The 24162-nt window shown below is 34.1% G+C and overlaps 3 protein-coding genes across 3 annotated transcripts; 1 reads left to right on the top strand and 2 right to left on the bottom strand.

The window, feature by feature from the left end:
- Positions 1-1474: 1474 nt before the first annotated feature.
- LOC126382048 (serine/threonine-protein phosphatase 1 regulatory subunit 10-like) lies at positions 1475-14013 on the bottom strand. Its single transcript, XM_050031736.1, has 5 exons — positions 13552-14013; positions 11892-11989; positions 11287-11561; positions 9939-11057; positions 1475-3107 (listed from the first exon to the last, which is right to left on the bottom strand). The coding sequence occupies exons 1-5, from the start codon at positions 13552-13554 to the stop codon at positions 1666-1668; spliced, it is 2937 nt and encodes a 978-aa protein (XP_049887693.1). The 5' UTR covers positions 13555-14013; the 3' UTR covers positions 1475-1665.
- Positions 14014-14338: 325 nt separating this feature from the next.
- Positions 14339-21166, top strand: LOC126366027 (calcium load-activated calcium channel). The gene is made up of 6 exons (XM_050008903.1): positions 14339-14680; positions 14752-14829; positions 14931-15105; positions 15186-15326; positions 15574-15629; positions 20962-21166. Exons 1-6 carry the CDS (start codon positions 14620-14622, stop codon positions 20979-20981), a joined length of 531 nt encoding a protein of 176 aa, XP_049864860.1. The 5' UTR covers positions 14339-14619; the 3' UTR covers positions 20982-21166.
- Positions 21167-21247: 81 nt separating this feature from the next.
- Positions 21248-23517, bottom strand: LOC126382327 (FAD-dependent oxidoreductase domain-containing protein 1-like). Its single transcript, XM_050032129.1, has 6 exons — positions 23084-23517; positions 22650-22953; positions 22176-22512; positions 21866-22100; positions 21679-21793; positions 21248-21403 (listed from the first exon to the last, which is right to left on the bottom strand). Exons 1-6 carry the CDS (start codon positions 23360-23362, stop codon positions 21264-21266), a joined length of 1410 nt encoding a protein of 469 aa, XP_049888086.1. The 5' UTR covers positions 23363-23517; the 3' UTR covers positions 21248-21263.
- Between the last annotated feature and the right edge of the window lie 645 nt (positions 23518-24162).

The following is a 24162-nucleotide window of genomic DNA, read 5'->3' as shown; positions in this document are numbered from 1 at the left end:
TATTGTATAATGGGGGACTTTTATCTATTATATTTTATTTTTTTTGGGAACGTAGTATGAAAAGTCCTTCATTCCAAAAATATTACACACGGCTCAAATGACAACTTCCTTCTTTTTTTAGTCATTAAAAAATACCACACACCCGGTACTGGGTTTGTCATTTATTTTTAAATCGGTCCAGCGGTTTAGGCAGCGAAAATAAGTGAAAAAACAGCGGACATTACGTAAATCAGGTAGACAAGACACAAGAAAAAAAAATCGGATTTAAAGGTTAATGTTATGTTTTGTTATGGGGCAGTCTTGCCAATTACGTCTATGCTCTCTTTCTCCATGAAAAGCGCGCCGAATATAAAGACGCCTTATGCTACGTATCGCGTCTTGCTTCCTACACAGCAATGTAGCCTGCCCTAAAAATAACGCAACGCATGAACCATCGCCCTTTCCAGCACCCAGCACGTAGACCGCTAGAATATATCTAAGTGAATCCACTTGAACTAAATAAGTTTAACACTGATCTATTCAATTCATATTATGTAATTCTATTATATTCGTTTCGTACATCACTAGTATTTTCTTTGTCTAGATTAAGTGAGTGAATGTATTTTACTGCTGTGGTCATATGAGGGTCATATGTATTTTTATAGCACACACACACACGCACATGTACAACACAATCATTCGTTCCCGGAAGTACCTAGATCAAACTTTGATAAAGTTGCCGTGCTCAATGTTCAAATCCTACCTTAGTTTTTTTTTTCGGTTAATGAAGAAATATCTTCAAGCTTATTTTCCCCATAGAAAAACATAATTTTCCAACAAAAAAAACTATCGATCGTTAAACTACATAGGTAGTATTATTTCTTATTCTATGCTGATAGTGCAGCAACACCAGCATGTACCAACCCAACCTGACCAATGGGCTTCCGCTTCACGCGCCCGCTTTATCTGGGTATGGCAGAATGCATAATTGTTGTTCTTTGAATCTAGAGAAGTGTCAGGTAAAACTATTTTGTCATCAACTTGTATATTTTTTTAACTTTTTTGTGTTTGGTCTAGTCTAAATTCCTAATTACGGTCAAACGTACCAATAAGCTACAATAAGTAACTAGGTGTGATTCAGTTATAGTGACTAGTTTATGGAAAAAGCAATGTTTAACGGCCTAGTGAGTATAAACATGGAGGGGATATGGGATATAATGTAAATTGTTACTGGCAATAAATTTATTTTATTCTTAAAATTAAAAAATGTAAAAAAAAATTGTGTTAGGTGCTCGAGTCCTCGGTTCGGCACGTTGAGTAACAGAGAGGTAAAAAATATTATTTTTTCTTTCGGAAGCATGGATTTCGACACTAAGCAAATCAGTAGGCACCTAGATAGGAAAGACCCACTGATGTATATAGTATTATGTTACTATAGGGATAGACCGTTTCGTAGCGGGTATAATATTATGGATAATAAAAATAAATCACTACATAAATTATATTTTGTTTATTTGCATTAAACCTATAAACTCCTGTAAAACAATATTTACAATATTTACATTATGCAGTCTTTTCAAGTCTTAACTTTAAACATAAAATGTAACAACTTATTATTAATAGTTTACTATCATTTACAAAAATAACAAATATTGTAATCAGATATAAATATGTACATCATGTTCGTTAATACGGACAGTTTACACCTGGATGTAAAAACGTACAGTTATCTCCCTGTCGACAAGAGCCTCTTCTCTGGAAGTACATACATACGGCTTTGCGCCCTCCGCGACCTCCTCGTCCCCTTGGAGGACCTTCCCAACTGCCAGAGGTCTTCCCTCGCCAGTGACCGCCAGCACCACGCCCGCGCATGGCACCTCGGAAATTTGACGGCCCAAATCCATCTGGACCAGGTGGACCCTGTGGTGCAGCCATGTTGAAATCCATAGGAAACATGTTTTGTTGCATATTGAAGTTTTCTGGTGGCATCGGGAACATTGGATTTGGTGCACCAAACATTTCAGGGTTCATCATCATGTTTTCAGGCGGAACCATCATACCAGGTGGCATGGCACCAGGAGCGAGTCCTGCAGGAGGCATAGGACCAGGCATACCATTTGGCATCATATTAGGAGGTACTCCATTTTGCCACTCGGCCGGTACCATATTAGGACCTTGGAAACCAGGCACACCAGGAAATTGTGCTGGAGGAAAACCACCTGGAAATTGGGCCATATTCGTAGGGAACATGCTGGGCATACTAACATTGCTAGTGGGCGGAGGTGCGTTGCCTTTAGGTTCTGGCCAAGGCATATTGCGGAAATCACTGACGTTATCTTGGTTACCAGTGACATCTTCTAATGGTATTATGGTTGGTTCGGTATAAGGATGCGTTTCAGGATCGGGTTCTAAAGCAGAATCTGGGATCATTGATTTATGGAAATACAAAGGCTGCAAAGTTCCTTTTTGCCGAATGGCTTGTATTTCTTTTTCTTTACTATTTTTACCATACTCTACTTGGATTTGACCTTCGCAGTCAACCGGGATCAAAGGTTTCCAGTTGGTTTTTTCTTCCATTACATCGTCAGTACTAAGGTTTCTTGCTTTTTGGAACGCGTCTCTTTCATTTATCTTTTCTAAATATTTCATATCAGTAAATGTTCTTGTAACATTTACACGTTCAGTTTCATCCAATTCGAAGTATTGGATTTCTTCTAGTTCCGTGTCCGGTTTCCATTTTATACTCTTCTTAGGACCTTTTCTTTTATGATAACACAATACTCCTTTCAATCCGTTGACAGTTAAGGTATGTGGCTCAGAAGTATCCATCGTTTCTTCTTTTTCCGTTTCTTTGTTAGTCGTGGCACTTCCGGTATTATCAGTATTTTTAGAGGAAGCTTCTTTATTTTCCTCAGCGTCCAATGTATCTTGATAAAATCTTGGTGGAACAGATTTCTCACTATTTGGACTTGTGACAGATGTGGGAGTGTGTGGTGGTGATCCCTCACCCGTCGTGTTTCCATCTTTAGAGCCGCTGGTGCGCCGTTTTCTCTTCTTAGGTTCTTTTTTGTTTGTGGCAGAAGCATTTAATGCATCCATGAACATGTCGCTCTCCAATAACAGCATAGCTGAAACAAACACAGGAATTGTTGATTATTAAATGTCATACACTTTGTTGAAACATTATTACGTTTACACAAAATGTAACAACAAAAATAGCCGATATACGTTCCACAGCTGGGCGTAGGTCTCCCCATAACAAACTATGAGAGTGGGTATGGAGCATAAGTACTCCACTTTTTGTTGGTGGAGGTGTTTTACAGTTAGTAGGTGCTAGCTAGCAAGTTACACAAATGTGAATAAATCTAAAATATATAATAACGGGTTCATGAAAAATATTTGTATAGGCTTATCGGGTCCTTATTTGTTACTTATACAAATCCTAGTTGGTCATAGTGCGGTATTCTACTTATTAGCTTTCCAATGATTTAAAAGACGTCGTACTATTCGTTATAACTACGTATTTATGTAACGTACGAGTAAATTACATTTGTGGTAAACGGGTAACATGCATCACTTACGAGGAATTATTGCGAGTACCAAACATACCTAAGTACTTCAAAAGTTCCCAATTTAAATTCTCTTTACCCCCCTAGAAGACATTGCGTGATAAAAAACTCGTAATTGCGACGTTATATAGGTGATATTTTATATTCAAATTAATCATCAACAAATCTACAACTATGAATCTGAGTATGACGCTAAGTTTCTACTATTAAGTATTATTACTTAATCTTTACAATATTACAAGTATGAAACGGACTACAGTCGTAAACGGAAAACTCACGAAATGTTTATTTTTAAATAATAAGTAATTATTAAAGAAAGTTCCGATAGATCTTTAGATAAATAAAAACAGTAGTCTATCCCATAACTTAATATCGTGTGTTGGTCATATCTGTGGCTCGTGTACTCTCTGAGGTACTTTTTATTGTAAGAATTTTGGAAATATATAAGTATATACTTATAATAATGAATCGGGTATAAAAACAGTAACCGTATCATCACATTGGAAAGCCATGGAATGCATATACCCATGTTAATATACCGTTATCTTTATTAAGTTGGTATTAATAGGTAGATAGATTATTTTTCTCTATCAGCATCGAATTAAAGCTGAAAATTATTTTTTTAAATAATTATTTCTAATGACAGAGGGAAAAGGAAACATGATAAGAATATAAACACTACGAGATAAAAAAAACATAACGAGTTATCAATCATTAAAAAAAAATTGTTCGCTTTAATACGATCCCTCGAGATTTGTATAGTTTTTAAATGTAAACAGGTACCCAGGGGCTTGGGTAAACATTGAAGAATAATACAAGTGATATTTTGAGATAGTAATCGTATATAAACACGGGCTTAGAATTGTGAAAGTACGTATTAATGATACGTTAAACTCATCAGTTGTAGGACCTTCAGCCAGTCATCTGGATTGTTATGTAACAAGTTCCAGCATCTAGGTATCACTCACGGTCAGTGGGTCAGACGGCGGACGCTCGAGGATCGCGAACGACGACTTGAACAAGATATGTTGCGTAAGAGAAAAAGCGATAGGTATCTGTATTCCTCTTGTATAAGTATGTCTTTAAATGATGATCTATGTCGTCGTGTTTTTCAATAATTAGCTAGAGAGCTTCGAGTTGATGTAAAATAGTCGAACCTAGAAATTGTCGTCAATTCTGGCTCGTCATGGCTATTCTATAGATATTTATGGGAAGGATTAGTTTACGCTTGACAATATCTAGGTACCTACATGCAAAGCGTCAGTTACCTACACATTTACTTGTATGCATTGTTGCATCTGAATGTAGTAAGCGCATAGAAATTATAGATATAGGTACAATGACGACGGCTTGTTCTGCTTATTTGGGATGCATGCATGTGCCTCTAATTAGAAAACAGCTGCTTAATTGTCGCGTTCGCCTGCGCATCGTAAGTGGGAACAAGTTAAAGTATGAAAAAAATAAACATAACGCAGCGTGAAACTGCCTAAATACACTTAAGTAGTACTTATATACGAAATCCGAAAAGAATGAATAAATTATGTAATAAATCCGAAATTACTTGCGATTTTATTTCTTTTTCATTTGATCTTTAAGTTTGATACGGCGGTGCGTTAACAAAACCTGTTAGTAAGCACAGAATACCAGTCTGCTCCAGTTCACATTCCACTTACTGCTTAATCGTCTAGGTAGTATCCGAGTTTGTTATTCTAAGACTCATTAAACCTGAGCTCCCGAGTAGGTAACCAAGCAGATAAGTTTAATTATAATGTAAGTATATTCATTAATAAAATAGCTTCGCGAATTATTATTACGAAACTAATATCTAATAAAGGAAATAAAATAGCTTAAGAGCCAGCGGTAGGCAGACCTTAGTTATTTAAAAAAAGCTGAAAGTTTGTAGTCTAACACACGTAACTATTAAGTTTAGATTTTCGTGGGTTACGTAGATAGCGGATAAGAAAGGTGTATGATGTGTGTGGGCGTTACGCACAAAGAAACTTTCAGCTTTTATAATAAAAAAAAAGACTTAAAACGAAAGATTTGTCGTTGCTTATCCTAATATTTAATAGTGTTGTCATCTTGGACTCTTTAGCTTCAATGCTTAACAAAAACCTAACGAGAAACTTAACGCATATTCACTATACCGATGAGGTACCTATAATCCGTAAGTTACTAAGAAGACACACAATATTATTCTGATTGAATACTTTTATCCTAATGTCAACGACTTTAATCCAGATATGGATTAATATTATTTTATAAATACGGCGTCAGTGGACCACATATAGGTACCTAGTCTATCATCTACGTGTACTAAGAGTTAATGGAGAAGCGAATAAAAGGCGCGTTTTTTGATCGCTTTAAGACGTTAAATGTCAAGTATAAATCTAAATATTCCTGCATTAGAGGAAATAGGTACATAGGAACATGCTTCTAAAAACCTAACTTCTAACTACTTACGTACGATGCCTAATAATATATGTATTACTTCTTCATATCATGCTGCTGCTATACCAGCAGCATAGAAGCTATCTTCTATTTAGCATGCTAGCCTATTACTAAACAACTAGTACAGAATTTTGTTTTTATAGCACCTGTAGTTAGGGAAACTACTATTAAATAATTGTAACTAAGAATTAGCGAGTTTACATATGGTCACATATTAATTGAATTACACAAAATATATATTATGACTAAACGGTTTTCACGTGATATTTTCTCGTGCTTAGGATGTTGCGTAATAACAGAAACACCGAAACTGGACAATACGGTACTACATATTAATTTTAGTACAGTCAACTTAAAAATATTTGTATTAGGCAAGGATGTTACAAAAAGTTTTACGTATTGTTTTTACGCAATCTGCGTAATTCTATTGATAATAAGACACGACGATTCGACTGATAGGTTTATAGAAGTGGAAGTAAATTCCTTTTTTGAGGTACCTCCATAATAGGTAGGTATGTTAAATAAAAAGTATTTGTAACGGAACTGGGAATATATAAGGAAAAATCCCGATATCATAGCTCTAATACATTGTGCTCGCTGAATAAAGGCTACCTACTTTTAGAAACGCGGGGAGCGACTTGCGACGATGTCGGTAGACTGCTTGTGGCTCTGCCTACCCCAATAGGGACTGCAGGCGCGGCTATGTCATGTATGTAGATATACTAAATGTTCCATTTGTTTTATGTATTAATAATTATATGACTAGTACTACTTATAATAAAAATTCTGCGTGCTATTTATTTTGTTCACAAAAATAAACTTTGCCTACTTTTTTGTAGAAGTCTATATTTTTACTTGTCTATTGATGGTAATAGCGTACATTGACTAAATAGGGGAGGGCCCTTAAAAATGGTACGATTTACTTTGAACTGGGGCTTGCGCGTATGAAGCGATTGAAGAATGTGAAGGAAGCTGAAAAATGTAAGGATCGAAGCAAATTGAATTCTACAGTCTGTGCTTACCCCGGTAAGAAATAGGCGTGAGTTTGTTTATATGTATTGGAGCGAATTTTTCTCTTCGCGGAACTAATTAAATATTTTAAAAGCTGTCACACCTTATGAATTGATGTTGATAGCAAAGTTCTACGTACATACATGATATTGGTACTCTGAAGTGTACTGTACATGCTCTATTGTAACACGAGCACAAAGTAGAGTACTAACGGCACTAGTCGGAATTGTTTTGGTTGCATGAAGAAAATGTAAAAAATAAACAAATCTGGCGTGCGTCACGCAAAACATTTCAGAGAATAGGTAGGTAAATAGCCGAAATGTATATTTCTGTAAAATGTATATATGGTTGCCTTTAAAGTTAGCGGTAACTATTATAAAATTGGTAGTTTCACATGAAAAAGTATAGTAAGTACATTTTTTTCAATATAAACGAACAATAGTGATTAGTTGCCTAGTGATAACAACGTCAGGAGTAAAAATCTCTGATATAGGAGAATGAACAACAGTGCATCATATTTGTTAGGATGCGTTTTTTCAGACGAGCAATTTTACTTGCTAACACTTGTGCTAGTAGTAGTACCACAACCATAATAGAACATGATCAGTAACCAAATTTTACTTATTCCGGATGGTAATAGGAAACAAACTAAGTACCTACACAAAGCTGGCACTGCTCTGTCGTGTAGATTGTTGTATTAGATTGGGACTGTTTGGGATATGGGCATTTTGTGTACCCTCTGGACATTTTCGAGATTTGGACATTATGAATCTGAATGTACAGTCTACATTTATTTGAAGGAGTTTAGCACCTACGTGTAAACTATGAAAGACTATATAATAAATGTTTTAATCGGAAATAATAGATAAGACAAGAATGTCTCTGAATTTTGAGCACAGGCCTATTATTAGAAAACCTATATTTTAATCTACATATAGAGAAGTGCTGAAAGCGCTGAATGGAATGATCTATTGTACCTACACCGTCTTATGACAGTCTCGAATATTTCGAATGTGTTTCATAAAGCTTAATCATATTCTTTTATTTCGTAACGATTGAAGATGTAATCGCATATTGAACCAATGTTTTTCTCTATGCGTTAAGGTCATTCAGTGTATTTCGGAGTCTTCGTAAACTATTCTGAGCGAAATGACTACCTACTAGGTGCGAGTAAGGGGGGGGTTTTCCAGGTGCGCGAGCTAATTTGTGGCAAGAAAGCCAAATACAATCTTTCCTAAGTTCCGTATTACCTGCTTATTACCGATGTGAATTTATCTTACGATGCAAGGATTCACTGAAAAGGGACTTCTCGAACACGTGGGTAATTCAGGTGGTGATAAGATCAAATAATTTAATTTTCTCCGTTTTATATCAGTAAATTCTGAGCATTGAATATAAAATCAAACTACCAATTCGCTTCGCTTCTGAAGTTTAAAAATCTCTCATTGCTTCTCCAGATAAATGCACCTACCTACTAATACGACATTATACCTATGTGGACCACTGTAGCTTATACCGTACTTACCATTTTGATAGTAATTGTATTCTAGGAAATAATAGCGGATTTATAAGGAATATTATGATTCAATAAAGGCCGGCTTGTGAATAATGGTGCTAGATTAACAATGTAAAATTGCTTGATTTTTTTTTCTGATATTGTAGCTAATTCACTGAAAAATACGCAACAATCATTTCCAGTAATTAGTCTCATTTAGAGTGTAGAGGTGTAAGGGACTTCTAGAACACGTGAGTGGTTCAGGTGATTAGACCACAGAATTTTACTTAATCGTTTATATTTTTCAGTAATCTAGTTTTTAACGTTTAACGTTACGTATACATATAATTTATTGATTAATTTTGCATCCGACGGCAATCACTTCTTAGCAGAAAAAAATAGGGGAAGCGCCGAAACCTCGCACCTTTAATTCACAAACAGGAATATATAATTGGCCAGCCAGGGAGATGTTCTAAATATGCGGTAAATTAACTTCAGCAAGTTTCCGAATCGTTCTGTGTAACGTCTATTGTTAACACTAAAACATAGATTAATTCAATCTTCAATGGTAACAATATTATTATTGACTTAGAAATTTTGACTAAATATAAGTAGTTATATATATTTTAAAGAATATATAAATTTCATCGAAAATATTTTTCAATCGATATGGATATCATATATGTACACGGAAAAGTATGAGACTATACAAGTTCTTCAGCTGCATATTTAAAATGTCTCGCTGATTGGGATGTAATTTTGTTTTTCCCGCGGGATAAAGAACGAAGTACGTAAAATTCTGTGAAATTAATTACGTGATTCACCCACCTGCTCTTTTAGATTTTACCGAGGGGTCCCACAAGGTGTAGACGCATAGTTGGTCAGTATTTCAAATTGTGCGTAAAGGAATCTGTACTATATACAAGTATCTCTCTATCCTAACTCGGAATATTATGTAGCCAGCTAGACGCGTGTCTAGTAAATTATTTTTATGCTTGTTACATATTATAATTCACGATCAACACTTATCAAATAGTTTATTAGCGTTTTGTTCTCGCTTTGTTCTCCCTTTCATGGACTGTCGATAATTTGCTTCTGGAGCACCGGTTGTCCCCAACAGCTCTGCGGCGAGTCCTCGGGTAGATCCAATGAAGGTGCGCTGCTATTGTGTAAGCACCTCACGCTTCTGAACAGATCAGGTCAATATTCAACGAAAGATCTATATGGAATTAATTCAGCATTTATTTGCAACAAATACTTTACACTTGATAGTTCAGAACCCGTTAAATTATATATTTTAGACTTACCACCGACGTAATAGGACCCTAATCTATTGCAAACACTTAACACGACCAGATGTAGAGAACAATGACCACCTGAAAAAATAAAATACGTTAGTAATACGGTCAAATGTACACCATAAATATACTTACGTTTCGGTTTAGGGGGAATTAATTTAATAGCACCAGGTTTCTCTACTGGCTCTACAGTTTTTGGCTTCTTTTCTGGTGGAGTTTCGTTATGAACTGGAGATGGTCGCTTCGGTACTGGTATTGTAGGTGGTAGAACAGGGGGAACTTTTTTGTTTAACAATGAAGCCCTTGACGGCGGCGGTTTAACTTCTTCTTCAAGGCCATGTTTTCTAAATTTTGAGTGGAATGTCTTAACAGTTTTTGGTTTAGGTTCATCAGGTTTTCTAACTTCTATTGAAATTGATGGTTTTTCTTTTTTAGAATCACTTAATTTAGGAATTTTTCCTAGTTTATGAATAGACGGCGACATTTTATCTTCAGGTTTAGATTGTTTGTCTTCTGGTGTTTCAGTCTTCGGTTCTTCCTTACTTTTATCTTTACTTTTGTCTTTATCAGAACCGTGCCTACTTTTATCGTCCTTTGATGATTTGCTACTGGAGCTAGAACTAGATCTTCGGCTACTGTCGCTTTTAGACTTAGAAGAATGCGACGAAGAATGTCTATCTTTATCTTTCGATTTATCTTTACTGCTACTATGGTGACTAGACCTACTACTTTTGTGACTTTTTTCTTTATCGCTTGAAGAAGAATGCGACTTGCTTGAATGTTTTGATGAACTAGACGATTTCGAACTAGTCTTGTCATGAGACTTATCTTTTTCTTTACTTTTAGACTTGTGCTTTTCTCTACTTTTTTCTTTTTCCGACGATTCTTCAGATGTTTGGCTATCATCAACCTGTGATATTACTTGTTTTCCATCCTTAACGCTAATTTTTAAAACAGGTAATGCGTCGTTATCTTTTTCTAATTCCTCTTTGATTGTAATTTCATGCTCATTGTCTTCAGTCACTTCAGGATTAATAAAAGCTGCATTAGGAGATTTATTTTCTTCGTCACAATTTTTGTCACCACTTTCAGAGTCGAAGGTAATATCACTTTTGACAGTAACATTACAATTTGTTGCTGACTGAGCTTCAGCAATGATTTGGGGTATGTCTGCGATCTCTATGGGTGGCACATTATCGCCTTTTACTGTCTTTAGCCATTGTTCCACTAATTTAGATGCCAAGGCTCTAAGAGCTAAAAAAGAAAACATTTTTTAGAATAATATCGTGACTGCTTCGGTTAATACGAAAGGGACGTAGAGTAGAAAAGGACGTACAGAATGCCATATACACAATCCGACTTCGCTACGCTTCCCTATCTACGATATAATAAGATATTAAAATTACAGGGCAAAAAGAGCTACTATTATAAATTAAATGAATGTTAATGAGTACAGTGAAATTTTGTATTTCATATAACTTACCGATATGGTTGCCATCCTTGGAAAGTTCTTTGACAAGTTTTGGACAATTGTTAGTCTTTAAACGTTCTATATCCACAGGACATAATAAGAGAAGTTCCAATAGTTCTCTTACAAGTGGCCAATTTTTTGCAACTATGCTTTCGGTGAGCCATGTATGCACTAAGCGCCAGCCGCCGGAAGCCATGAATAACCCCAAAAGTTCTGTCTCTGTACACTTCAGTATTTGAATGTAAATACATTTAGACACCAATTTCTTCGAGAATTTAGTCATTAAACTGAAAAACAAGGAAACATACATACTGAATAACACACTAAACAAACAGTAACATGTTCAATACCTCGATATTTATAAATAACATCAAATACTCCAAGTAGACTAGGTCATGAATAAATCAAAACAGTTAACTTTGATGTTTCGGTTATATTTAATTATTTTTGGATAACCTATAAATTGTGAGTGTGTTATTCTTTAAATTGAGTAGGTGCTACAACTTGAAATAAACCTATAGATTCTACAAGTTATAAGTTAAATACACAAAAAAGTGAAAACGTTATCTAAATCAGAAGTGCTAATATATATACATTAAAAGGATAAAATCTCTTACCTAGCCAATCTTTGCACTTCGTCTGTGCTTTTAATTCCGCCAGTCGGTGACAGTAGCACGCTGAGGCAGTTAAGCAACTGTATTGGATCAATGCGCGGCTGAAATAAAATGGACAGATCATTTAGCAGATTACAGATTCAGACCAGATTTACTGAAATATTGATCATATATCAAAATTACTATAAAAATCCTGCATTTTCTAGAATTTCAGGAAGGTTACATTTGGTTTTCCTGGATTTGAAAAGATTCGAGAGATGGCCTTTAACGCCTAAACTACGAGTTTAAATTATCATATTACGAATTTAGGATAATTCAAGTTTTAAACAAGGTCCAGCTCGAGAATAGTATATCGGAAATTATTTGAGATGGTCATAAGAAAACATTAAAGTTAGGTGCGAGGGAAGCGAGAGCGGAATGTCTGACCACCCGGAGCACCCTTTTGTTTGGTCAAGAGCGTTAAGTTAACAATATAAGTTTTCAAATATTTTAACTTGGAAATCACATTGGAGTTCAATCCCACATTCCGCAATTAAAATCGTGGCCCCACCCACCAGATACATAGCGTAATGTAATAAGGGCCGTTAACTCCACATCTATCTACGCACCATTTTCAGCCAAATCTGTCCAGCAATTTAGTAGAGAAAAGGTAACAGGCATACAATTTCCTTGTATGCATAAAAAAAGGACACGTGAATTTCCTTTCGAGTTAATGATAGTACTATTTAAAAAATAATAATTAACATTATGTAATTTCATATTTATTATTATTAATTAGAGAAGTAATGCGTAGTTAATAACTAACATTAGTAATATTGAGCAACATAACGTTTATTCCGAAATCCCAATCCCATAGATAATTGCGCAGTTAATTCGGTGAAACGTGGTCCACCAGATGACATGTTTAGCAGGCATTCAGTATAAGTTAAAAATAAGATTATTGGCGAAAAAGAGGTAACAGTAGGAATGTTTTAAAGAAGTAATTTTAGGATTGTTTCTATACTTCATTCGCAAAGCGAAGAGGTAGACAAATGTGACTACGTGCCCTGTACGAAGAACAAAGAAAATGGCCGCCAACAGTAGGTGTATCGTGTGGTATAACACGTTTAGTGATTAAACATTTGACACGTGGGTAGGTACTTCATGAATGTTTATTATAATAATCCAGTTTCTCGCCAATTACCTACTTCACCCGAAATCTTAATTTGATATATCTAATGAGTAATGACGACTATTACGCAACGGTGTGCAACTAGGCATGTAGGTACGTACCTACTGTTGGTTATGTTAGCTAGTCACTGATTTAATGGAAATCGCTATGTGGTAGAACATTAACTGGATAGGTATCAGCACAAAGATATTAAAACAGTCTAACAGAGGACTGATACAGGTTGTATAAAACGATTGTCGTCACTAAGTTGTTCAAAGGGGTCAAAGTCCAACTTTCCAATTTTAGTTCGATTTTGTGTTTGTTTTATTGCGAAAAAGCTGACGTCCTTATATACTTTTTTTGTACACGTGACTAGACATCAAAACTCGAGCCCTTATGATTTGGTCAAATGTAGTGCTTATGATTTACCTTCCAGTTCATGCTCCAAGTGTCTAGTACCTAGATTTGGATTTCAAAATTGTTTTGCAGATAGGGGAGATATAACAAACTTACCATGATTAAACGATTTACTCGTAATTATTGAACTCGACACCCATCAGCATCATGCGCCACGCCCTAAATAGAGGATACAACATGGCGGCACATTTGCGTTGTATTTATTCAGCTCGTTTTACACATATATCACTTATTTGCTAATTTATCAGTTCTTTCTGTTTATGCACTATTTGATTGAACAATATGTAGAGGGAAAATCAACATGTGACTTTATTAGGTAAACCAAAGTAAGAGTCTTTGTAATGCCCTAAATATTTTTTAATCAATAATCTCTTCTATTGATTAACTGTATTATTTAACAATTATAATATACGATTGATTCTTATTAAATATAATGATATAATTTTATACACAAAATCAATGAGTTGGCAATTTCCAAATCCAAGCCAGCGTCGAAGGACGATCAGAAAAGGCACACGGCTAGCAAGCGAGAAAGTCGCAGGGAGAATGAGGAAATGAATGATATGAAAGATACAAAATGGCCAAATAATGGCGAACTTGGTGATGAAACGGACATGTGAATGAATGAATATTGAGTGTTGTTAGCAAAATGTGGTAGAAATGGTAGAATAAAACAAAATCATCAAGTAGTAATTCTATGATAGATTGTGCACCGAAAAATATAAAATGTTTTTTTTTATATATTCTCTATCTAACTGTATGTAGATAATAGAAGTAATTATTTTATTTATTACTTCCTTGGTATAAATCTCGTAACATACACCTTAAAAACCAAGAAAGGTTTTCTTTTTATACCACGATAAAACCATGAATTAGAATTACAGACGTGATATGTCATGTCACGCATGACGTTCAGTATTTTCAGTCTAGTTACGTGACAAAAATGTCAAAAACAGCCATAGCTAGCTTCTTTATTTAAATTAATTTATATTAAGTGGATATACACGGGCATGAGCATCGTGAAAATTGAAGTGAAACAATAGAGAAGATAACGGTCGGTTCGGTTCAATCCACGTAACGTGTAAAGACTGGGTGTGCTGCTGAAAAACCAGCTATCCTATTGATTATCTTAAAAGAATTAGATTTTTAATTGAACTCAATAAAATGTGGAGTGATTCTTTATTGATTGTGTTCATTTCAATATGTACGGCGTTTTTAGGTGAAGGTAGGTTATTCAATAATATTCCAGCACTGTAGTTGTTACAAATTATACTGAAACTCGTATTTTATTTATAGGTTTAACATGGATAATGGTCTACCGAACAGAAAAATATCAGAAACTAAAAGTGGAAGTAGAACGCCAAAGCAAAAAGCGTAAGTTACGATTTTTGTTTCTTTATAGAACTTTCTTTAAGATATTAAAAACATAGTTATAGTGTTACAGATATATAATGAATGATTACTGCAATTTTCAGTGGAAAAACGAAAAGAAGCTCATGGAGATTCCTTGGATAAACAACACAAAAAGAAGATTGAACGTGAAGAAGAAAGACTCAAAAATAACAACAGAGATCTATCTTTAGTTAAGATGAAGTCAATGTTTGCCATTGGCTTTGCTTTCACTGCTCTGTTGAGTATGTTCAATAGCATGTAAGTGTATTTACCTTATACAATGAAAGTATTGTTATATTTTTGAAAAATATTTTTAACCATTCAAATTTTTATTGCAGATTTGATGGGAGAGTTGTAGCTAAACTTCCATTTTATCCCATCTCATGGATCCAAGGTTTGAGCCATAGGAATTTACCAGGGGATGATTACACTGACTGTTCATTCATATTCTTGTATATTTTGTGCACCATGAGCATTAGGTTGGTTTAATTGTGATAATTATTGAGATACTTAAGAAGACCCAAAGTCTCACCTATAATGTTGCAGTTTCTGTGTAGAATTATTATGACTTGTCAATTAGTTCCATTAAAATCAATGCACTTCCTTTGTGCACTATTTCATACCTGGTATTTTTTAGTATAGTCTTCATTTTGCATTAAGGTAGTAATGGTATTTGTGGTTTAGGTACTAAGATTTACTAATAAAACCTATTATTTTTGTTTACAGACAAAACATTCAGAAGCTACTAGGATTTGCACCATCCCGTGTGACTTCTAAACAAGGTTTAACTGCTAAACTGTGATTTTTTTGTTTCTTTTAAAGGCTGTAATTTATTCTGTACCATAATTGCTTTGACCAAAAGCATACACTGCCGTCGGATGGCAAAAAGCGTTATGATCACTTACATTGTTTAAAAATAACATCGCTAAATTGAATATACAAAGTCTTATTTATATACTGATAACTCAATTTTAGATGTTCAATAATTATTTACCAAGATATTAAACCCTACAATATGATGTAACTCACAAAAAAATTGTTAATGTTACAAAAAAAGACTGCATAAATCATAACATCGTATAGGTATTATCACTAATATTATAGGCAGTTACAAGTTACTATATCTTACGTCGTTTTGCCAGAACAGGTCATAAGTACGAGTGTTTATAAGATTGTATGAAGTTACCGCGTATCGGCCGGTGAATTAATTTATTGTAGTAAAGGAGGGTAGTAGCTTCGCGCGATGATATGCGACTGAATTTATAAAAGAAGACGATAATTTGTGATTGATCGTGGATTTGTGTTTCTTTCTTATGAGTTAAGTTATATATCCAGCGTTTATATAAATGCATTCAGTGTTTAAAACATAATACTTACTAAAATAAATATGGCAGATATTACAAAAAATATTACTTTAGAATCGTTAATTGATCGTAAAAAACTTCTTTTACAAAAAAAGACCGAGATATTGTCAAGGTAAGTGTGTTTATTGTTCTTCAAATATTCTTATTCTAGTTAGTATTTTGTTTTTTTGTTTGACTCTAAGAAACTACAGATTGGTTCCTAATACACTGTAAAGAAACGGGGAGGGTTTCCCTTCTTACAAAATGTAACTTACCTATTTTAAATTTATACTAAATAAGATTTACTTAGTAAACAAAATACTACCGGTATGAAAGAAATAGTAGGTTAATAATAAAAACGACAGTAATAAAGCAATTGTTTTTTAATTGCACCGAAAAAATATGGATAAGATCGATAGATTTTATCATGTCATTATGTTTTTGATTTGACAGCAATTAAAATGAATTCAAATAGTGTATATTATGTGAAATGTTATTATTAAGGAATTAATACAATTTTTATAGTAGGGTTTTGTTGTCTGAGAAAGTAACTGTCTATCATTGTCACTCAAACATGTCTATTTTGATTGTTTGTCAATACGAAAAAAAGAAAATTATGTATTTCTTCTTTAAAAATAATGTTATTTCTCATCAATGTTTCCAGAAATTGTTCGACTACAGTTACAAACAGAAGAAATTCAAATGCATCAACTAGTGATAACTCCAAAAATCAAAACGGAAATATTTTGGTTTGTAGTTTCTGTGTTATGATTCGCGATGTTCATGTTTGAGACCAAGCAAATTAAGTTAATGCTTATTTTTTCAGATGCAAGATGATTCTTACGTACAAAAAAGAACAGAACTTTGCTCCGAAAGTACAGGTCTGGTGAAACTCCAAGCTGTGTCTCCTTCATTTTTTGATAATAGCGACAACTTTGACGTAACTGATAATAATCTTTTAGGCGATTTACAAAATGGTGACAATGTTAGTTTCAAAAATTACTTACTCGATTCTGCTGATAATATCAGTTTCACAGTTTCTAATTTGAATGATACAATAGACGAACAACATCCACCACCTACCAAAAAATACAAGATTGCAGGAGAAACACGAGACGATGCTAACGTATATGGTTCTGTTACCAGAAGTCTAAACGACGAAGAAAATATTACCGGTGAGTTAGTATTTAAGATGGGAATTAGCAAGCAAACCTCAGTTCCTGAAGAAAACACTACACTTGACGAATTCGTTGACTTTACTGATTCTTTTTTGAAAGCATGCAATAGTAATAGTGGTGATCATAATATAATTTATACAAAGAACCACTGCAATTCCGTGACAACAAAATTGGTATCCCATCAAAGAAATAGCTACAATATAGATGAACTGGAGCCAATAAGCGAAGAAAAACAAGAAGAACAACAGAGAAGTGAGCCTGAGCTAGAAAATTTGAATGACGAAGAAAATATTTCTGAACAAGTAGTTTTTTACTTAGAAAATAACAAAAATACATCAAGACATGAAGATAACACTAATCGATTGTTACATTCTACTGTTTTGCCTTCAGAACCTAAGGATAATATTAATACTGATAATACTAAGAAGACAAGGATTCGTGATCCAGTCAAAAGACAGGAATATGACAAAAAGAAGCATCCATTGCTCGAACCTTGTTCTTCCGCTTGTAAAAGAAAATGTTCAGAAAGGATTTCAGAATCAGAAAGACAAGATATACATTCATTGTTTTGGTCATTAGACAGACAAAGAAGACGCGATTATATTGCTACAAACGTAATTAGACATAAAGTTGCAAGAAAAAATATGATATGCAATTCTAATAGACGCAATGCAACTCTGACGTGGAAATTGGATCAAAAAGTGGTATGCAAGACCATGTTTCTAAAAACGATTGGTTACACGAACGATCAAGTCGTAGTAGCTGTACTAAAAAGTACATTTAAAGCGAATATTAAACCCGGTACTGTATCTGCTCCCGATTTGAGAGGTAAACATATTCCTGTAAATGCTTTTCCGAAAGAATACAGTGACGAATTAAATAATTTTATTTTAAAATATAACCCCCTTCCTTCTCATTATAATTTGGCACATGCCCCTAACAGGAAATATCTGCCCGTGGGTGTTACATACAAAAGTATTTTTACAGATTTTAACAGTAAAATGAGGGAAGAAGGTAAAAAGACTTGCAGTTGGACTTATTTTTTTAAAGCAATCAAGGCTTTAAATATCTCTTCTAGTGTACCTGATCAAGATAAATGTACTAAATGTGTAGAACATACTACTGTCCATCCTGATTCAAAAGATGAAACTCACAATTGTGATGAATGTGGATGTGCAACGTGCCTAACATATAAAATACATTATTCTAATAAAACTGAATCTAGAAAACATTTGAAACAATGCCAGGAACTGGTATCTCAATCTAATGGTAAATGTTTAGTAGTTACAGTAGATATGCAAAAGGTGATAACTATGCCAAAGCTTTCAATCAAAGATTTTTTTTTCCTGCGTAAACTCATATTGTTTAACGAAACGTTTGCGATTCCTGGTCCAGGTAATCGGCCCTCATATTGTATTTTATGGCATGAAGGTGAAGGAGGACGAAAAGCATTTAATATTGCAACATCTTATATACTATTCTTCAAAAAATTTGCTAGAGACTATAAAGAGATTTTTGTTTTCGCAGACAATTGTAATGCGCAAAATAAGAATAAAATTCTGTTTTCTGCTTTAGTAAGGTACATAAATGACAAGGATACTACTGCAGAAATTATACGAATTGAGTATTTAGAACCTGGACATACATATATGGCAGCAGATAGTGTTCACGCATCTATAAGTGCCAAATTAAATGCAGCAGGTGACCTTTTTGATTTCCAAGATTATATTCAAACAATCGAAGAATCTCGTCAAAATTTGCATGTACACACCATCAATCATAAAGATATTATTCTTTTTGAAAATGAAGCCAAAGTTAACTTCCCTAAAGACTACAACATTTCAAGTTTAAAGATTGTAGAGTTCCGACGAGGATCAGTAAATATTTTTGCAAAAAATGATTATTCACAGAAAGAATTTAAGGAATGCAGTATTTTCAAAAAGTCTCTAACGAGTTTATTGTCGAAAAGTATATCTAAAGGGTTCATTGATCAAACTATTGAAAGTGTTATGAAGCAAAATAAACCAAGGGGAATAAGTCAGCAAAAGAAGTCTGATCTTATGTCAGTACTTCCTTGTATACCTACCAATAGGCGAGAATTTATTCAGAATTTGACCGTTACTGATAACATTTTAGATTTAGATCAACATCGAGAGGTAGATTTTTAAACAAGATTAGGTATATACGGGGCAGCCTGTGCCCAACAGTAGGACGTATATAGACTGTTTGTTTATACATATTATGTAGGTACATACGAGGAGATGTTTTCTTTCATAATCAGACGACGCATACTTTACCATTATTTTTTTTTGTATACTAGTGTTAATAAAAAGCGTCGGTAACTACTACTTACTACTAAATAGGCGACTAATTTACTATATAGGTAATGTAATACTGAGTAAATAAGTAATACTATATTCAGAAGCAATGCTTACCACATTATAATGCATTACAATTCATCATTTGAGCACAATGATGAATGATGATGAATTTACATGTGTGATTATTATTTTATTTTTTAAGAACAAAGTAATATATACTTACTTGTATTATATAGGCACCAAAAGTAAATGAAAATAAATTAAATTTGTTACGAGAATATAATTTTGTTTTAAATACACCCGTAAATACACAGATATTATTACTTACTATCATATTTTTTTATTTAACCAATAGACTGTAATTTACTCTGAAGCAATGTGCCATAACGCCTCTACAACTATTACTATTTGGACAAATAATTGCAGAAAACAATACAGTGTTATGCCTTCACACGCCACGTATTACCCTAAAGGATGGTGTTATGGCAAAACACTATTTGAGCCTAATTTCTTTAATGTAATCAATCTTATGAAAACATATAGAACGGCCATGTTGCCTACAACGAAAACTTCAATTTTAACCTAAATGTCGGAATGTTGACAACGTTTTGTCTAACAAAACTATAAAAACACAGTCTAAATCTCAAAAGATAATTTGCTAGAAACGTTTATATTTCAGTTATAGCCTTTTGCCATCCGACGGCAGTACAGCGTTACTACAAAACAAAGACTTAAAGATAAACTATGTTTAAAATGTAATCTGTATACGAAAGAAGTCCCGAACGCTGCGGCGCTACTGTCGCGGATCAAGTTAGTTTCATTAAAATCCACCGACTTCTTTCGTGGCGCGAAATACTATTTCAACTCTAGTTTATTTTTAGTTTGTGTTTTGTAGTAACACTGTTAATATCTAAGTATTCTCCTTGGTGCCTCTTATCAGTTCAACTTTCTAAACTTAAAAATTTTGCTTATAAAGTCTTCAATAACACTCAACCCAATAAATCACTTTTAATGATAAGCCCACCATTTTTATATCTTTTTTGTTAATATGTGTACATGGAGGAATACATGTTGTGTTAACCGCTCCTAGAGTGGGAAAAGGGCTATTACTGACTAAAAAGTTTGTATAGCTCATAAATTTTTTTCAATATGTATAATTTATGTTACTACAGTTTTTACTGAGTCACCAATAGTATTGAATTGTGGTACAGAACAAAACAAGTATTTTATGTGGTAGAATTCATTTTGACCCCTTTTTATTTTTCTTTATAGAACCCAGAATTGTTTACTGAAAAGGGTCAGCTGCCAGGATCATAATATTGAACAAGTGTATTTTCTTCCTGCATGTGAAAGAAAATACCTACACCAGTATCTGATGTTACAGCAAGTAAACAATGCACCAAATTTTATCCTTTGTTCGAAGACAAGGCATGTTTACCTAATACAGAAGGATTTATTTATTAATAAAATACTTTAAAAAAATTTTTTTCATTATTTCCACCCCAACGTTTAAATGTCTGGTAAAAGCATTAGCTCCATATAAGTAAAAAACTTACACTTGAGTTCTAAAAACTTTAATAAATATTAAATTCTATCATTGGTTGATCAGTAAGTAACCTATCAAATGTAAGCCTAGTTAAATCTATGCTATTGAAATGACTATCAATAATTAACTCTGCAATGGCTCTCCCAAGACCAGGCGCATGAGAACATCCTGAAATAAATAAAGTTGGCTTTTATATTGATTCTAATGTGTTCTTTGTGTATAATACTCGTATATTTTACTGTTAAAAGCAAGCAGCCTGAATTAAATATTGGGATTTACTGGTAAATCTCAAGACTTGTGTATCCCCACTGGAAATTGAACCTAGCACTTCCAGATTGTGAGCCCAACAACACTTAACTACTGGACCACATAGGTCTTGCATGCTTAAACATCTTTTTGTAGCATTTACAATGGAAGCAGATTTAAGTTGTAACATTACTAACCTTGTTTACCAAAACCAGTGGCAATAAACAAATTGTTGTGGTATGGATGTGGGCCTAATATACCAGAATCATCATAGGTATTGTAATCAAATACCTCTTTAGTGAACTCTTTTACCTGTTAATGAAAAAGTAACAGTTAAACAGTGTAGCAGCAGAGTTTGCAAGTATGTAGCTGGTGTTTAATTACCTTAACATCTTTACAGTCTGGTATTCTGTTTATTAGAGATGGTAAAATAATTTTATTTAAGAACTCTTCTCCCATATGATCTTTGACATCACTAGTGAGCAGAGGAACATGTCCACATAATAGATTACTGTCCAGGCCATTTCTTCTAAGCCACAGCCCACTGGTGTCAGTTAACAGAGGTGTATTTAGTCCTGCAGTTTTAACACAGTTCTCAAATGAGTATACTTTGTTTTCTCTGCAATAGAAGTTATTATAATAAGTAAAAAGGCATTTAGTATTGCATTTAAAATAAATGATAGGAAAATAGTACCTTGCTTTTATTGGAAGAGGTATTTTCAATAATCCTCCACCAGTGCCAATTTTAGCAAACTTTGCAATTTCTCCTGATTCAGGCCCTGCAGCCAATATACAAGCAGCAAACTTTACAGCATGTTCCTCATTGTCAGGTGATCTGTATATCACTCTATTGATCTTCTTGAATGACCCAGGAGCAATACCCTCCATAAGAACGTCACGCTGTTGTTCTAATTCAAACCCAATTACCTCTGCTTTAACATAATTTGCTCCCAATTCTTGTGATTTGTTTATCAGCCCTTGTAGAAATACCCATGCATCAAAAGTGCCTTCTGATTCTGTACTTATACATCCTAGAAGCAGTTAATCAATTATGTACAATAGAAATGGCATAAGTAATTATTGGGATATAATTTATACATATAAAATCTGAACTATGATATTTGTAAGGATTTTTCTATAGCACTTGACTATTTTAAAAAGTTCTTACCTAACTTAACATCTTGTGTATTAATCCATGGATATCTCTTTTTGATGTCAGCGACAGTCAAAAGCTGGCTTTTAACTCCATATTCCTTTTGTATGTTTACATTTTCCTCCAACTGTCCAGCATATTTTTCACTGGCTAATACTAAGTGTCCATGAGGACAGTATTTAATGTCAACATTATTTCCCAAATTTTGTTTAGCATTTCTTAAAAACTCAGCCCCATACTGAGCTAGATACATATTCTCTGGCAGTGAGTAGTGCTGGGTGATTGTTCCTAAAGACACATTACTTTGGATATTGTTGTACTGAAACAAATAAGTCCTTTATGTTATTTTACCACTCTTTTGTAATCGTTAATAATGGTTTCTTAGACAAAAGAAGGTCGATTTATAGAACAGGCCAGTTCTGTTTTCAAACAACATGTAGTTTACTTACGCTAGGGTCTTTTTCGAATACAACAACAGACAAGCCTTCACCGGTTCTTTGTTTCAACCAGTATGCTACTGCTGAACCTATGAAGCCGCCGCCTATCACCACAACATCGGCATGCTCTGGATATATCGTAGGCTTTTTATTTAAGCCGAATAATACAGGTATTTCTTTAGATATAACGCTCCATGTCTTTCTAAATGGGTTTTGATCGTCGGAAAATCTTCGAATACTGAATAGTGCCTTTTGACGATGGAAACTTCTAAATACTTTCATATGTATCATTATGCTGATAAGTTTTGTAAGTATCTATATTAAAATCTAATTTTAGATATTATAATTTAACTTCAGCTTTATGGTTGTATGGCAAGATATTATAATTTAAAATTCGTATTCAAATTCAAAACTGACTGACAGAAACTAAAGTAAGGTTAAGTAGATGTCAGCTGTCATTGTCAGCTGGTGCCCGTAGGGTTGAAATTTTTTTTTTTTTTTTGTTTTTGTTTTCCCCGAAGGGTAAGGCAAAGGGAACTATGCCCATACAGCCATGTCTGACGTATTTTTTTTCTTGATGATTAATGAAATGATGAAAGGTGATGATGATGAAACCTAAGCCCCCACCCTCGGAGTAGACTCCTACTCCGAACCCCAAACGAATTAACTCAAAAGTCCGCATAAACTTTTGAGTTATGAAGCGGCTTCCTGACACGAAGCGAAAATAGGCAGATACACTTTGTTTATTGAATACTCCAATATAATAACACTCGCGAATGTCTTCCGACTAACTTAATGCGATCATCATCAGCCGTATGACGCCCACTGCTGGGCATAGGCCTCCCCCAACCACAAAACACCACTTCGTATTAATTATTTAGATTATTCAATGAAGAAAGCAACTGTCCCGTTCCCGTTTCCCGCCAAAAAGCCGTAGGGTTGAAAACTTAAGAGGAAGTATTTTATTTAAGGCTGAAAATAACGTTAATAAATATTCGGTATAAAATAAGTAAAAAGATAGTGGACCTAATTTTATTTTAAGTTTCACCAACCTGATATTTTCTTATTCACCGAAAAGGTAAGGGACGATG

This window comes from Pectinophora gossypiella, chromosome 1, assembly GCF_024362695.1.
Source record: "Pectinophora gossypiella chromosome 1, ilPecGoss1.1, whole genome shotgun sequence".
In the NCBI taxonomy this organism is placed as follows: Eukaryota; Metazoa; Arthropoda; class Insecta; order Lepidoptera; family Gelechiidae; genus Pectinophora; species Pectinophora gossypiella.
Note: the sequence above shows the minus strand (reverse complement) of the source record. Positions and strands in the feature narration are given on the sequence as shown.